The 15,729-nt window shown below is 42.0% G+C and overlaps 1 protein-coding gene across 1 annotated transcript in view; it reads left to right on the plus strand.

The window, feature by feature from the left end:
- agbl4 (AGBL carboxypeptidase 4) overlaps positions 1-15,729 on the plus strand; it is a 420,169-nt gene that overhangs the window by 29,955 nt on the left and 374,485 nt on the right. Inside the window, exon 3 of the mRNA XM_079651018.1 lies at positions 6,746-6,870. Coding sequence (XP_079507144.1) covers positions 6,746-6,870 — 125 coding nt within the window. The remainder of the gene's footprint in view (positions 1-6,745; positions 6,871-15,729) is intronic.

Below are 15,729 nucleotides of genomic sequence, written 5' to 3' on the forward strand. Positions count from 1 at the left end.
CATGTAGTGGGGATTGGTCCCCATGCTGAGGACCGGGGTTCAAATCCTTTCTGTCTCCTCCTTTCAACATTGTTACTTCAACTATGGCACTGGCTGCCAAATAAAATCTTACAACATTACATTACATATTACTTGTAATCCCCACAGGAGCAATTTGGGGTGAAGTGTCTCAGGGACACAACGACATGCTGACTGCAGTGGGGTTTGAACCTGTGCTCCCCTGATCCCAACACCAACGCACTAATCCACTGCGCCACACGCCTTACACAAATGTTAGAGACAATAAAAAATAGTTTTGAGGGGTTGTAAAGACTGGAAAAGTGCTTTTTTAATGTATTCATATATTTTGCAGGGACAGTGCACAATAATCAGCATTTCTGTAAAGTTAGCCAAGAGGCTATTTTTCGTAGTCCCTGGACAGATTTTGTAAGTAAATACAATCACATAAAAACATGAAACATACAGTCCTGGAAATATTATTATACATTTGCTTCAAAGGTGACATTATGCTAATTTCCACGTTGTGTTTTGGGTGTCGACTAGAACATGTTTACGTGCTTTAATATTACAAAAATATATATATCTGCCTTTCCGCGTGGACATGTATACTCAGATGTTTTCACCCTCTGTGTCTGTTCTCGCTCCAGAGCCCTTGTCTTTAAGCCTTCCTCCCGCCCAGTTCTGCTCTGATTGGTCAGGGTTTCTTCTGTGTTTTCTGTGCTCTCAGCATCTCTGTACCGTCATTGCCGCCAGGGATGACTGTAATAGCCTAAGCAGCACTTTCTACCTATATATAGTGTACAGTAGTTGTGACGTCACAGCCATACCAAAGTCATGGTGTCTTGCTTTAAAGGCACAGTATCTGAGAAAGTGGGCTTTTTGGATTGAACATTAAAGACATGAAATCTCCCCTTTTTACTCTTGGGGACCTTTAACGGAGAAACATTTGTGTAATAATTGCTAAGTCTCTGATTTGATAACATCATCATCTTCACAGTGTTTGTTTCCTTTGTAACAACCTGCCATCCCTTTTGTATGTCTGTTAACAACATACAGTGTAACTCAAAGTGTGATTGCTCTGCTGCCAAACCAATCAGAGAGAACATTGATTAGCAGCGTTTTCCCTTTGCTTCCAGTTGACTGTCTAGTGAAGTTCTTTAATGATGTGAGAATGATTTTCACCGCATAGATTCACACATCAATGTATCGAAGCATTAAAGACAACTACATCTAAAAACACATACCCCTCTATACATAATAAAAACGCCCTCAGAGAGTGGCTGAATGGCGTTATTAAGACTTTGACCTTTGGAGGCAATTATCAGCAGGGTCTAATAGTCTGTGTTTGGCAGTGTCAGCTGTGTGAATGGCTGTGAGTTGGTATGCGAGGAGAGATGATCGATTGGATGACACATCTGCGTGGAACAGGTGCCGCTCTGCTTTCCTCTCTTTGTCCACGCTCGCTCGCTGCAGCTGGGTCTGGTTGCGCCCTCCGCCTGCTCTTGGCTTTATCTGCTTTCAATGGCTGAAGATTGCATTGCCACGCAGCCAAAACGCTCGCCCCCTGCCAGCCTGCTGCTCCTTCACTCGTGCAAAACATACAAGTCCCAACTGATGAAAACTAAGGAACATCTCTCACCTCTTTCTCCTAATCTGTAAAACAGTGGTTACTGGATAATTAAACCTACTGTCATTACGAGGCTATACTATTACCTTTTGAGTTTTCTATGCCTATTAGCTCGTATCTGTGCTTGTGTATGTGCTTTTGTGTGTTCATGGTTTTGTATGAGGCTTTTAATTGGACGTACGTGTTTTAAAATGTGCTAATTGTGTTAATTTTGCACATGTGCTTTTTCTGTGCTTATATGGTCTTGTATGTTTTCTTCTAATGCCATCAATATGCCAGTGACTGCTGATTTAAAAATAAGTATTTATGGCTTAATCTGGCACACTTACTGTCACGATCTGTCTGTGTTGTGTTTTGTTTTGTCTTTTTCTGTCTTTGGTTTCCTGTTTTATTTTGAAAAGTGTTCACCCCCTGTCTTGCCTGTTGCTTTCTGTCTGTTTTCCCTCCTACCTGATTACCCGATTGTGTTCACCTGGTGCCCCTGTGTTTTCTCCTCCCTCCTCACCTGTCTCTTGTTTGTTTGATTAGTCCTGTGTGCATTTAGGTTCTGTGTTTTCTGTTACGGCCCGTCCACACTATAGCTTCAAAAAAAGCTTGGAGCTGGGCGTGTCTGAAGCTTGGGGATTTTATTCGAGCACCGCGACCAACAACCAATCACATGAATGTCCCGCCCCCGGCATACAAAGCAAAAAACCCCGGGGATTTTATGCGAGCAATATATATATATATGAACTCCCCAAACAGGCAAAAACCTACCAGTTTCACCCACTGTCTCTGCCACCTCCCTCCATGCCTGGTTCCTCCGGTTTGTATCCCAGTAAATAGTTCTGGTCCTAAAGAACCGGGTGATTTGCTACCGTAATTTCTCGTTTGGAATATGAGGAAATGAACTGCGGTCTGGCTCTCCCAGCTTGCACGCGGTTTGATCGGCTAGCGCTTGAACAGTCAGATTTGCATAAACGGGATTTGATTGGCTGACGCTGGCTACTCCGGCGGCTCCGGCTTCAGAAGTTGAACATTGTTCAACTTTTGCAGCCTGAAACGCCAGGAAAGCTCCGCTCTGCTACCCACAATTCAGTTCGGCGAAAAGCGAGGCAACGTGACGTCACCCCATTAAAAGTGAATGGGCAGACGCGTTGGAAACCGTTTTTGAAGCTGTCGAAGCTGTAGTGTGGACGGGCCGTTAGTCTTTGTGAGTTCCTTGTTGTTGGACTGTGTTCACTGGGAAGAGTTCTGTCTTCAAGCCTTGAAATAAAGGTTTATCTGCATTTGGGTCCTGCTTGCCTCACTCAACCCTGACACTTACATGATGGACTCAAGTGCTCATGTTAATTCATGTGCATTTTCCCAACTAAAATGAATAAATCGAAACACATTCACAACATATACTTTTAAGATTATGGCATTTTCACAAATTTAAATTCAATTTTTTTTCCAATATTGTACACATTTATTTATTTATTTCAAATAAAGATCGTGAGAACATACAATACAAAAATCTACACTTACGACAGAACATACCGAACACCGATTACCGATACAAATGAAGAAAGAAACAAGGAAAATAAAGAGTGATCAACAGGAGAAGTCACAACCTTGTGCGTATTCTTAACGAGTTTGTACTTGCTGTAACACTTAACCATAATGCTATTCGTGACCGATCCATCACAAACTCACCAACAGTTCCTCTTAACACCTATGATAACTTGCACTCCAATTGCATAATGGACATCTGTTTTTCAAACCATGCTAAAATATTACCTTAAGATGCCAAATGTGAAAGTGATCCCTGAGTAATCACATATCACATCAATATTTCAGACCCATATTTGTAAGGTTAAAATATGCTGAGTGATAAATACACATTATAATTGACAAATGAATCTGTAACTTAATACTTTTTTCACATAGGCTACATAAGGTGTGTATTTAAATGTGCATGCCCACACTTGAGAGATAGCTAGACAGGTAGTTCACGCAGTTGATGTCACTCTTATTGTAGAACCTTTTTTCACAATGTTTGACTGTATAATTGATGTATTCTGACCACAGGCAGACGTGGTTCATTCTCCCTCAGCACATGTCATTTCCACATGAAAAAGGTCACTTATCAGCATATAGCCTTCACGCCTCTCTCTGACACCCACCGCCTGCCTTTTAATGTCTGTATAACCTTATGTTGTATATGCCTTTTTCAAAATTAGAATTAGCAGAGTCGATGAAGAATGACAAGACAAAGTACAACAATTCTATATTTCACCAAGCTCTGCCACAGCTAGAGTAGCGTTGTGCAGAGAGAGATGTGTTCAGGCTCCGGGCTCCGGTGTGCTGGAATGAGACGCCACTCACCATTAGTGCGAGCTGCAGAAACTGTGGATGGGATTCAAATGTAAATACGGCTCAGTCATCAGCTTATTGTTACGCAATAACTTTGTGCAATTTCTCTCTCGCTGCTTGTGTTTCACTGTCGCATGCTGTGTTATAAAACTAGAAAAATACTGCTTTAAATATGCAATTTAAGACTGAAATACTGCATGTGTTCGTGTATCAGACTCTGAGTCCTTTAGTTCTTTAGTTTTCTGTAGTCGTATATAAAGTAATGATAGCACCTCTGCTGGTAGCTTCAGTGGAGTGTGTGTGTGTTTGTGTGTGTGTGTGTGTGTGTGTGTGTGTGTGTGTGTGTGTGTGTGTGTGTGTGTGTGTGTGTGTGTGTGTGTGTGTGTGTGTGTGTGTGTGTGTGTGTGTGTGTGTGTGTGTGTGTGTGTGTGTGTGTGTGTGTGTGTGTGTGTGTGTGTGTGTGTGTGTGTGTGTGTGTGTGTGTGTGTGTGTGTGTGTGTGTGTGTGTGTGTGTTGCAAGCTGACTAGTGGATTAGGTCTGTCTGATGGCAGAAGGAGAGGGATCTCCTTTGACAGTGTGGTAGTTAGCCCATCTGTCTATAATTCAGGTGTGTGTGTGTGTGTGTGTGTGTGTGTGTGTGTGTGTGTGTGTGTGTGTGTGTGTGTGTGTGTGTGTGTGTGTGTGTGTGTGTGTGTGTGTGTGTGTGTGTGTGTGTGTGTGTGTGTGTGTGTGTGTGCTGCTGTGATGGTTGTACTTTCCACCAGGTGGTCAACAGTACCCTGATGCAGAGTTTTGAGGGGCGTTGAGTTTGTGCTTTCCTACTTGCCAGAGATCTTGACTCTTAAGCAGCTGCCTGGAATCGACTGGTTCAAAGTATTGGAATAATCACCAAACCAAGAGAAAATAAACTGTCAATTTGTAATTTTTCTGTGCAGCTCTGACAAGAAAGCCAACACACTCTCTTCTCACGTTTTCCCCCCATCTCTTCGAATCTGACACTCATTAATCCCTGCGTGCGGTCTCCTTCATGTGTGTTCCACATATGCATCAGGAGATACATACAAAGCCTATCTTTAGAATTCTTGTCATGGAATCATCTACTTCCCAGTCATCTTATAGACAGCTATGAGGATTGGAAGCGGGGAAATAGTTCCCATCGGATTAATTACTTCCTCTGATCATCTGGATCTTTTTGCTGTGGATGGTATATTGTGTGTCAGTTATGGGTGGCTGGAACAACCCCTGTCTGTTGGTCTTCCTGCTCCCCATACATGCTGCTCTCCGTGGGCTTTGCTTTGAAGGGACTCACACATGAAGTGGGGAAATGGGCAGAAGCTCTATACGGCAAAGACCACCATGCTGATGAAACACTATAAGTAGGCTCTGCTCTGTGTGACTTAGTGTTGAAGTGAGTCCGTCTTGACTGGCCAATACAAAAAACAAATAATAATACATTTAATAAAAATCTAACTTTTCTTTTTTGTATGTAGCACTTCAAAGGTTTTTGGCTTATTGAAAACAAATCTAAATACAGGACTCTTGCTTTTTTGTGTTTGTAACTTTATGGTTGATTGCTGTTATTGTAAGTCATGTTCATCAGCATCAGCCAAAACATGTTTTGTAATATATTGTGTCTAAGCGTCATATTTAGGGATGTCCCGATCACCTTTTTTTGCTCCCGATCCGATTCCCATCATTTGATTTTGACAAACTGCCGATACCGATTTTTCCCGATCTTTATGCAATGCATTAAGAGAAACAAAAGTAACAGATAACGGCTGGTCATTCAACGCCATGAATTCAGCTATCTTGGCTGTTATCTTTTGGTCTTTTCACTGTTCTGGGGCAGTTTCTCTTTCCTTTTAAAAGTCTCTGAAAGTGTCGGTTGTTTCAGTGCCGTTACCTGAGTGGCCGCTGTGTACTCGTAGTGTTGTTGTTTGTGTTTGTTTCTCAGGTGGCGTATTAGATTGGTCGTGTTGAACGTAGCTGTGTTCTTTCCACCACGCAGAACCTCCGCCTTGCAAACATTGCATCTGGCTGTTACTTCAATTTTATAATACTTCCAAACTCCTGACATTTTCTCTGTCCCAACTCCCAAGTCACCAGCTGAACGTAGCCTCTCGTTAGCTTACTGCTACTATTAGACACTGCGCCCACTCTGTTGCCAGATTTGAGAGAAATAAGCAACCCATACATTATGTTGTGTAATTTTAAACCAAAACTAAGGCCTCAGGATGACTTTAAGACTTGAACATGGTCATTTCTTTTTGTAACATTAAATAAAATAATACAAATATTTTATAAAAAAAAATAAAAATCCCCGATTTTTTTCTCCCGATTCCGATCTTTTGAAAATCCCGTGATCGGCTCCGATCCCGGATCACGTGATCGGATCGGTACAACTCTAGTCATATTCTCTTGTGCCCAATGTTTGTGATATTTTACAGATGCCCTTTTATGCGTTCTTGAGTTTTATTTTCACTGTAGTGTGTTATATATATCGTAGTGATATATGGTCTGCAAAGAATGAAATCCCTGTGAAATCCCCCCCCTCCCCTGACTGAAACGTCATAGTGACATCACTGGTTTCAGACAGAGGGTGAAAAGAGCTGCTGCAGAAAAACAAAGAGCTTTTTGAACATTAATCCTCTTTCACAGTACGGGAACAAAACACATGAATGAAACCTGAAAATAATCATCATTTTAAGTTAACAAAATGAAGGAATACCGACACAAATGATCCAGTGTTCCGAACTTTCTGTGTTTCTCTGTCTCCGCAGGGAACCTCGGCCGTGTTGACTACATCAGTGAGTTTGAGTTTGACCTCTTCATCCGACCCGACACCTGCAATCCCCGCTTCAGAGTGTGGTTCAACTTCACGGTGGAGAACGTCCGCGAGACACAGGTCAGCACATCTCTTGTACTCCGATACTAACAATCTCTAAAGCTTCTCTAGCACTTTCATATTTTATTCCATAATAAGCACATTTCAACCGAAGCTACCAAGTGCTCTGTTTCTCCACAATCGTGCTGTGGAAATGTCTTGTTAGTGGGAACACTCGTAAGCCCTGTCGTTCTGCAATGGGTTGGGCCTTTCTCATAAGGGCGGGCTATGACTAAAGCCAGTGGTGTGCAAGATTGACGATTGTTTTAATGAACAAACACATCCAGCTTATGTTCTACACTTCACCTCTCGATAAGAAGCATTGTAATGTAGACAATGTTACGATGAAATGCTTTGAGACCTCTCTTTCGCTCGTGTCATACTCTTACTGTATCAAAAAATGTGCTGCATTGTTGGTATAAGGTATGTATGTAAAGCCAAGATTTAGTCAGATCCAATTTGATAAAGATACAAGCAATAGGTTCAGTATTAATGAGAGAAAAGCCTTGCTTTAAAAGGCAGTACCATGAACGTAGCATGAGATGCAGCATTTTTTCTAGTGACAACTAAAACAATTTGTAATAAAATCAAGGCTTTGAAAGGGCCTATTTTTGGTTCGTACCCAAAAAATAATTAGTCATCATATAATTTATATATTTAAAGATCCTTATTGGACACCAGGTTGTGTTTCCGTTCTGAAATAATATTCTGGATCATTTCGCTCTGTTTCTTTTCTTCTACTGGATGTCTACAGTCAGCAGAAGATGTTACTACCTTGAAATAGTGCTATGATTAGATATTATACAGTTCATGTCTTCCATATACAATTTGTGAAGATCCTTTAACACATTTCAATGCATTCCATTTTGTGCCCATAACACCCCAAAAGTTGTTCGTCCTCAGAATTGAGGCAGTCATCTATTTCCTTCCTCTTTTCTCGTCACAGCCTTCGAGCTTGACTCTGCCACTAGCGAGCTCTGAGCTCTGTGATTGGCTGACAGAGGTGGTCACATGCCACAGAGATACACTGTATGTGGGTACAGTGAGGGGGGGTGGAGGCTTGTTCCCTTCTATTTGAAAATTTAGCAGGATAAGAAGAAGGTAAAATTGACAATCTAGGCATTTACTGTAAGTCGACGGCTGCCGTGTAACATGTGCGCATACAGGCTGGTCAGGGTTAGGTACGAGGCAAACAAAAAAGGAGAGATAAAGTTTAGAGAGGGTGTGAAGACAGAGGGAGTAGGATAGAAAAGGGTAAACATATTGACAAAATGAGAGGGAGAAAAAGGCGAGGATGAATACAGAGCATGCTGTTGCTGCTGTCTTCCTGTAGTGTCCGACCCAGCCTATCTGAGGCTATCAGGCCTATCAGCCCATCTCCCTGCAGTGCTGTAGTCAGCACTAATCACATTTTATGGCTCTGAGATGAATGGGAGGCCTCGGCTTGGAGCCTGATCGATCCCACGGCCAGATAGACCAGCATGCAGTCTGCTACCCGGCCAACAGGATATTTGCTGCTGTGGCAAAATGACAAGAGAAAGTGTGGGAGCGAGGTGGAGAGAAAGCGATGGCGGGAGGGGAATATGACACAAAAGATTGATAAATATCTGTGTATGATCACACTATGTACAGTGGCACGTGCTAAGCTTACATGTGAACAAACATTTCCATTGCACACTTCCACGCTCTCAATCCATAGGGCCCCTCTTTTATAGAAACCTGTTTCTTATCTGTCCAATTTCCTTCTTCAAAGAGGCCTTGTGTGAATTTAATCTACTCCAGTGGAAGGTGTTGTGGTTAAGTGCTGCCTGTGCATTTGGCCAAGGTGTGTGTTTATTTGATGTGTGTGTGTGTATATACTGACGCTGTGATTATATTGTGCCTGGAAACGTCATAATTCACATAAATCTTTGGTCTAATGATTGTAATATTGCTATGATTTGATGGAGGAAATAAATTAAATAGACACAAAATAATAACATGAGTAAATAAAGCAACTAAGTGTAGCTATGTGGGGAGAGGCTGTGCTATAGAGATATCAGTGGGTTCCAGGGGAGAACTGGGCTGTTGGAGTGTTTCATCCAGCTAAGCCTTGCTAACTCTCAGCCTGAGCCAGGGGAATGGGGAACAGTAAAAGCCCGTGATATTGGAAGTGAGATGGCCATTTTGAAGGAATGTAAGCTGGTGAAACAGATTTGGTCTGCCTCAATCAGCTTAGCAGCTTTGTGGAAATTGGCTTCACCGTAGCACCGGTTATGATGGATGGCTGGATGGATGAATGTCTCTTTTTTGTAGGTCCTTTCTTTTTTGTGTGTTTTTCAAACCACTCACTTACCTCAAAGACTCAGACCAATTCTGGGAGCGTTGGTTCGCAACAAACGGGACCATGTGACACAGTTTGAGGTTTTGCTTGGCACTCTGTGTTTTCTTCGGGTCTCTCTCTGAGTCTTCTCTGGTTCTCATGAAGACATACACTTCATGAAAAGTCTGTGTTTCACTACATCTCCTTCTTGATATGATAACTTACTTAAAGTAGCCTACACTAAATCTAATGTTGATTCCAATTGCTCTTTGGATGTTCCCATGACTATTTGGGAAGTCGTTCTTTCAACTACAATATGCTTTGAGTTTTTTTTTTTTGTTCAGAGCATTTAATCAGCATATTAACATCTGCAGTATTTCAGAACTGTTTATATGTTGTTTATATCTAATTTTGGAGAAACCAGCTCGAGTGCGCTAGAATTTGAAAATACACAACCGGAAAAAATCTGCCCCTTCCTCACAGAGCCCCTCCTCCAACACACACGAACGCACACATGACCAATGAGGGCACGAGATAAGTTTGTGCACAGATGGAAGGCTGACAGGCAGGTAGGCCATCCAGTTACTTTAGCCGGGCCGGCTCAGATGATTGGTCGTGCTTTTTACAGCGCCACGGCTTCCACAGATGACATTTTTAATGTATTTATTGTTAAAGCATTTCATATATTCATTGCTATCGGGATGTTAAGAGCATTCCATGGAATATGACAAAAAGTATTTCTGAAATAAATTACATACCCCACCTTTAAGGCAGCGTTGTCATGAATTTCCCAGTCCAGAAATAAATTGTCCAATTGTTCTGAATTCCCATCATCATAAAACAACTTATTTGTGTTGTTTTTGACCAAATACCTGTTATCCTTTATTGGTTAAATATGACATTCCTATCAGCCTACGTCATACTTTGTGTTAACGGTTAATAAGCAACATTTTCCACAAAAACGGTAAACAAAATATGCATGTTAGCATACCATTCTCCACAGGTGTGCTCAAATACAGCCTCACAGAGCCTCCTGTGTGGTAAGTTCTCTTACTGTATCTGTGATTGACAAATGACCAATGTATATATTACCCATTTCAGTACCACCTACAGTATCAAATGTTTTTTCTGATAATTTCTAGAGCATTTCTTGTTCTTTTTTGTATTATGTACTCCCTTTTTTTTAAATCAATGTTACTGCTTGTCTTGCCTTTTATAACCATACATGCATTATCTATTTTAGTTACAAGTATACCCCTTTGCCTACTTAGTCATCATCCAAATACTAACTCACACTTGGTGCTACACAGTGTATCTTAGAGTAATGGCCAGGAAAAATGTTCCCATCTCATATTCTGAATAAAATAATAGGGGACCATTAAAAAAGTTTTCGCCGGATGTCCAAACCGAGTGAATTCGAACCTGACAGCTACTTCTACTTCATTTCAACTTCTGCCGATGTTATGACCAGAAACCAGTGGATGAGTTGATATGACACCCCATTGGGTAAGTTGATATGCCGTTCCATTCTGCTGTAGGGTGTGCTTGATGTCAGGCTCCGTGAAGGGCACGGCTGTGAGCTATTATCATAGGAGCCTTCAGGGAGCCATTCATAGAAGACAGGCAGTAAAACCTTGCGCCCAGTGCCTTCAACTCCTCCAGCTCTTCCAAATACTGCAGGGGTGATTTGTAAGCCTCACTTGTCCAGGGAAAGCACAGTGCACGGCGGTTACTCTCCATAATCAGGAAAGAGGACGAACTCAGGCAGAATAGGCCACCTAGAATCCCCAAAGAACTGTCATCACGTCGCTGTTTCTGACTCTCTCACCTCTTTGAAATCCCTCATCAATTATGTTATGCAATGTGTCGAGGGGGGAAAGTTGGATGGCACATAAAGTTAAACATTAAATAGGATGTTAAAGCTATCACAGAGCCATTATGGATCGTGTCTTGATGACGATAATCAACCTGTTCTTCTTTTATTCAGCCACTGTGAGGCAGTTATAGAAATGAATTCAGAATTCTATCAGATATCACATGTCATAATGCCTAATTGAGTTTAAAAGGCCTTCTCACATCCTCTACATAGTGTCACTTTCTAAATGTGTAATTTACTTATCAGTTTGAAAGATAGCTCATTAATATGCTGATGTCTTGTGCTTAAGCAGACAAGAAAGGAACAAAGTAAAGAAGAGATAGGGAGACAGCAGTGCAAGGGTTGGGTAATGGATGTGATGCACATTGATTTTTTTTTTCCATCCAGAGGAGGCAAGCAGGAAGAGAGGGGAAAGGAGGAGGAGGAGGAGGAGTGGTGTATTTACGAGAAATGACTTCTTAATGTAAGCAATACATTTCCCTCCCATCCTAAATAGAGCACGTTGGCGGAAGTTCTGGGAAGTCAGCTGCTGGTCGTGGTGTGTAACATCAATGCCAGCCTCCATATAGGGCTTCTTATCTGAACTCACTGCTTCATCAGCTCTGGACAATGTTCTGGCGTAGAAAGCCTGTCTCGGCGATGTGGATCAACACATGTTCCCAATCTGGTTATACTGTATATCCGCATCTAGTTCACCTCTGTTTCATCCCTCGTTTCCTCTGTGTCCCTTGCATCTTTTCACTGTCATGTCTGTGTTGTAATGTCCTTCAGCAGTGACAGAGGCAGAAGAGGACAGACAGCTCTCTCTGGCACACATTATTGGATGAACATAAGCTAATCATTGCTGGCATAGCATGGCCATGTGTGCAGTGCAGGCAGCTGATTGGTCGCAGTTTCTCGAAGCCCCAAGGAAGTGCGTCAGGCTTTAAATAAAATGTTCTAAGTGGCTACAAGGTGGTATTACATTCTCGTGTCAGTGATGTCATTTGGGCATAACAATAGCTGGTTCCCATTGACTTTCGCTTCGAACGAGACATCTGTAAATCAGTGGATTCTTTTTTTTACCCCTATGAAGTTGCTAGGATGAACTCTTGAGTGGATCTAGATTTAAATCATTAAAGTTTTATGCGGTATGGTCCAATCCAGTTAACAGAGTTATTTTCCCTCTACATTAATTAGCATGAGCCGAAAATGGACAACTTTGATGGAGCGGATTAGTGGCTTGGTGTAAGAAAAAACGCAAGTGCATGTCATGTTCTTTGGGCCCCATGGATGCCAAAGATCCAGGGAATGTCCGGGGAAGGTCTAGAATAGATCAAGGGAAGATCCAAAGAAGATCCAGGGAATGTCAAGGAAAGATCTAGATCCAGCTGAGTTCTAGGAAAGATCCAGAGAAGAAGCAGGGAATAACTAGGGAAGGTCCCGGTATTTTCCTTGGCTTCATGCACCCCTAAGCAACACATCACCACTCCCAGGTCGGCCTATGTTGACGTTATGTCAAGGTCCCCTGTGTCGGCTTTTTCCAACGCAAAGGGGGCGGCCCTTAGCGTACATTTTTGACTTTCCGGGATGTCCATAGGCTTCTATATAGTTCCCTAAACGTATTTTGTAGACCAGTGGTTCTCAAACTTTTTTCAGTAATGTACCCCCATTTTCTCCGCCAGGTACCCCCTGACCGACCCCAAAACAATTTGATCGAAAAAGCCTATACAAATAATTCCAATATAGTGACGTTCCCTCGGTGTGTGATTTATTAACTCCTTCATGCATGCATTGCAACAAACTAAGGATATTTTCATTTTATGCATGAAAAAAAATAACGACATTTTTTAAAAACTGATTTTTCCAAGGAGTTTTTCAACTGCAGTAATATCTGTTTAACAAACCAATGAACAAAATTATATATTATGCAAAACTATAAAATACAATACACACATTTGACATGTTTATATGAGGACCCCCTTGGTGGTTCTAGGAATATTTTATATACAATTGTGTTTTCTATTTACCTTATTGTCCTAAGATTATTTTTGTAATCATGCTTGGTATTTTTTTTATTAACCTTTTTTTAAATCTCACGTACCCCCTGCAGTACCCCAACGTACCCCTAGGGGTCCGCGTACCCCCATTTGAGAATCACTGTTGTAGACGACTTTAGATCGCGAGCGAATGCTACCCGCCGTGCAACCCTGTCTCCTGAAACTTACGTTCCCACAGAACTAAACTGCATTCTCAATTACGTTTAGATAGGAACGTATTTTCTCCCACGTTACGTTCGTTATGAACGTATCTCAAATACGTTTATTTTCGACTTATCTTCTAGAAACATATTTTCTCCCACGTTACGTTTGTTATGAAAGTATCTCAAATAAGTTTATTTTCTACATATCTTTGCCATTTATTGTCTTGCTTATAATAATGATAATAGTCATAGCTAGAAGCCTATGGACATCCCGGAAAGTTGAGAATGTACGCTAAGGGCCGCCCCCCTTGCGTTGGAAAAAGCCGACACAGGGGACCTTGACATAACGTCAACATAGGTCGACCTGGGAGTGAGGATGTGTTGCCCTAAGCAACTGTCATAGGAACGAAAGGGGCCCTGTATCCAGTTCTCTTTATACTTCCATGGGTGGGGCTGCCGGTGGGAGGGTGCTGAATATGTAGCTCTACTGTCAACAACATTCACAAAGGGAAGGGCTCATGCAAATTCATAACAAATCACTGTCAAACTCACAAATACAAATCCACTTACATGCTTATCAACAGGTCTACTTGTCTCCTTGCCCTGTCGGCCTTAAAGAGTATGCATTTGCCTTTCCCCCCTGTCTGCTTCTGCACCATATGGCCCAAGGTAGATAGGCATATACCCTCTGCTTTTGGTCTTCTTCTTCTTCATTTCTCAAGCTGCCCCTCTCTACAGGCTCCAAAGAGGAGACATTGGCTTCTGTGTCACTCTGCCAAAGGGATTATTTCACTTCACAAACACTACACAGGCCCACAAAGTTTAGGATCCTCCTTTCAAACCCCAGAAGGAACTTGTGGAAAGACATGTGAGGTTTTGAAAGACATCAGACAGCTGTGTCAGGGAGCGTAGGGTATCGTAAGTGACCCTGTTCTGTTAGAGCGAACTAAGGCATCCTTCCTTATTGTCAGGGCTGATGCTCCCCAGATCACTTCATAATGACATGGACAAAAGGATATGACAACAGAACAGAATGAATGTTCAAATCGTCTTCCTGATAGCAAAATGAGTTTTATGAGGTTATCTCCGCTGACGCAAGGTTCCTTATCAAAATTCATTGCTTTATTTTTAGCTTGATTCACTTTAAAAGGAGGCCCAGAGCTTAAGGGTAGGTTGTGAAATAAAGCAGACAGTCTTTCTACTTTGCATTTGGATTCACTTTATTCAAACAGCAGAGACTTATGCATAGCTCTTAGCTCACAGTCCCAGGACTTGTTAAAAATACAATACACATGCCTGATATAACACATTTTCCTTTTGATCTGGAACAATCGTCTCTTTGCAGTACGCTTTTTTCACAAATGTATGACCTACAGTCGAGGCAACTTTAACGTTTGGGATCTCTGCTTTTGTGTGATGTGTCAGGAAACAGCTTGTAGTTTGCCACATGTTTGGCTGGCAGGGGAACATCTGTAGAGGGGTTGGTGTGTGGGCCCATCAAGACAGTCATCAGTGGGCCATCCACTCGGAGCCCAGCAATATGGTGGAGTGATATTCTGCCAAAGTGGACTCTGGTTGCTAATTTCGCGAATCAAGGCGCAGAGTGCAAAGAGCAGTCAAGTGCACGAGAGAGCGTTAGTAAACTTTTGGTATTCTTGTTGCAAACAGGAAGGGGTTACACTTGTGTGGCCTTATTCATACACACTATAATAAAGGGCATACATGCCTTTAGAGGTTAACATTCAGTTTGTCTTTTGATGGCTTTGACTTAGAGGCAGGTGGTGGCAGGAGCCCAGGAGGCCTTTGCTGTCATTGAATAGAGAGCAGGGTTGCAAGCCACAGCATTGAATGGAAACAAAGGGGTAAGCACAGCAGGCAGAAAGAAAAGGGAAAGAAATGAGCAGATTCAGCTGCTGTCAATTGTACTCTAGAGGGGACATATGCAGGTTCATATCAGTATGTAGTGTCTCTACTTTAAAGAGTCCTCTCCTTCTGATGTTCAGGCGTGTATCAGTATGTAGTGTCTCTACTTTAAAGAGTCCTCTCCTGCTGATGTTCAGGTGTATATCAGTATGTAGTGTCTCTACTTTAAAGAGTCCTCTCCTGCTGATGTTCAGGTGTATATCAGTATGTAGTGTCTCTAATTTAAAGAGTCCTCTCCTGCTGATGTTCAGGTGTATATCAGTATGTAGTGTCTCTACTTTAAAGAGTTCTCTCCTGCTGATGTTCAGGTGTATATCAGTATGTAGTGTCTCTACTTTAAAGAGTCCTCTCCTGCTGATGTTCAGGTGTATATCAGTATGTAGTGTCTCTACTTTAAGAGTCCTCTCCTGCTGATGTTCAGGTGTATATCAGTATGTAGTGTCTCTACTTTAAAGAGTCCTCTCCTGCTTGATGTTCAGGTGTATATCAGTATTTAGTGTCTCTACTTTAAAGAGTCCTCTCCTTCTGATGTTGAGGCGTGTATCAGTATGTAGTGTCTCTACTTTAAAGAGTCCTCTCCTGCTGATGTTCAGGTGT

This window comes from Notothenia rossii (genome assembly GCF_949606895.1).
Source record: "Notothenia rossii genome assembly, chromosome: 1".
Classification (NCBI taxonomy): Eukaryota; Metazoa; Chordata; class Actinopteri; order Perciformes; family Nototheniidae; genus Notothenia; species Notothenia rossii.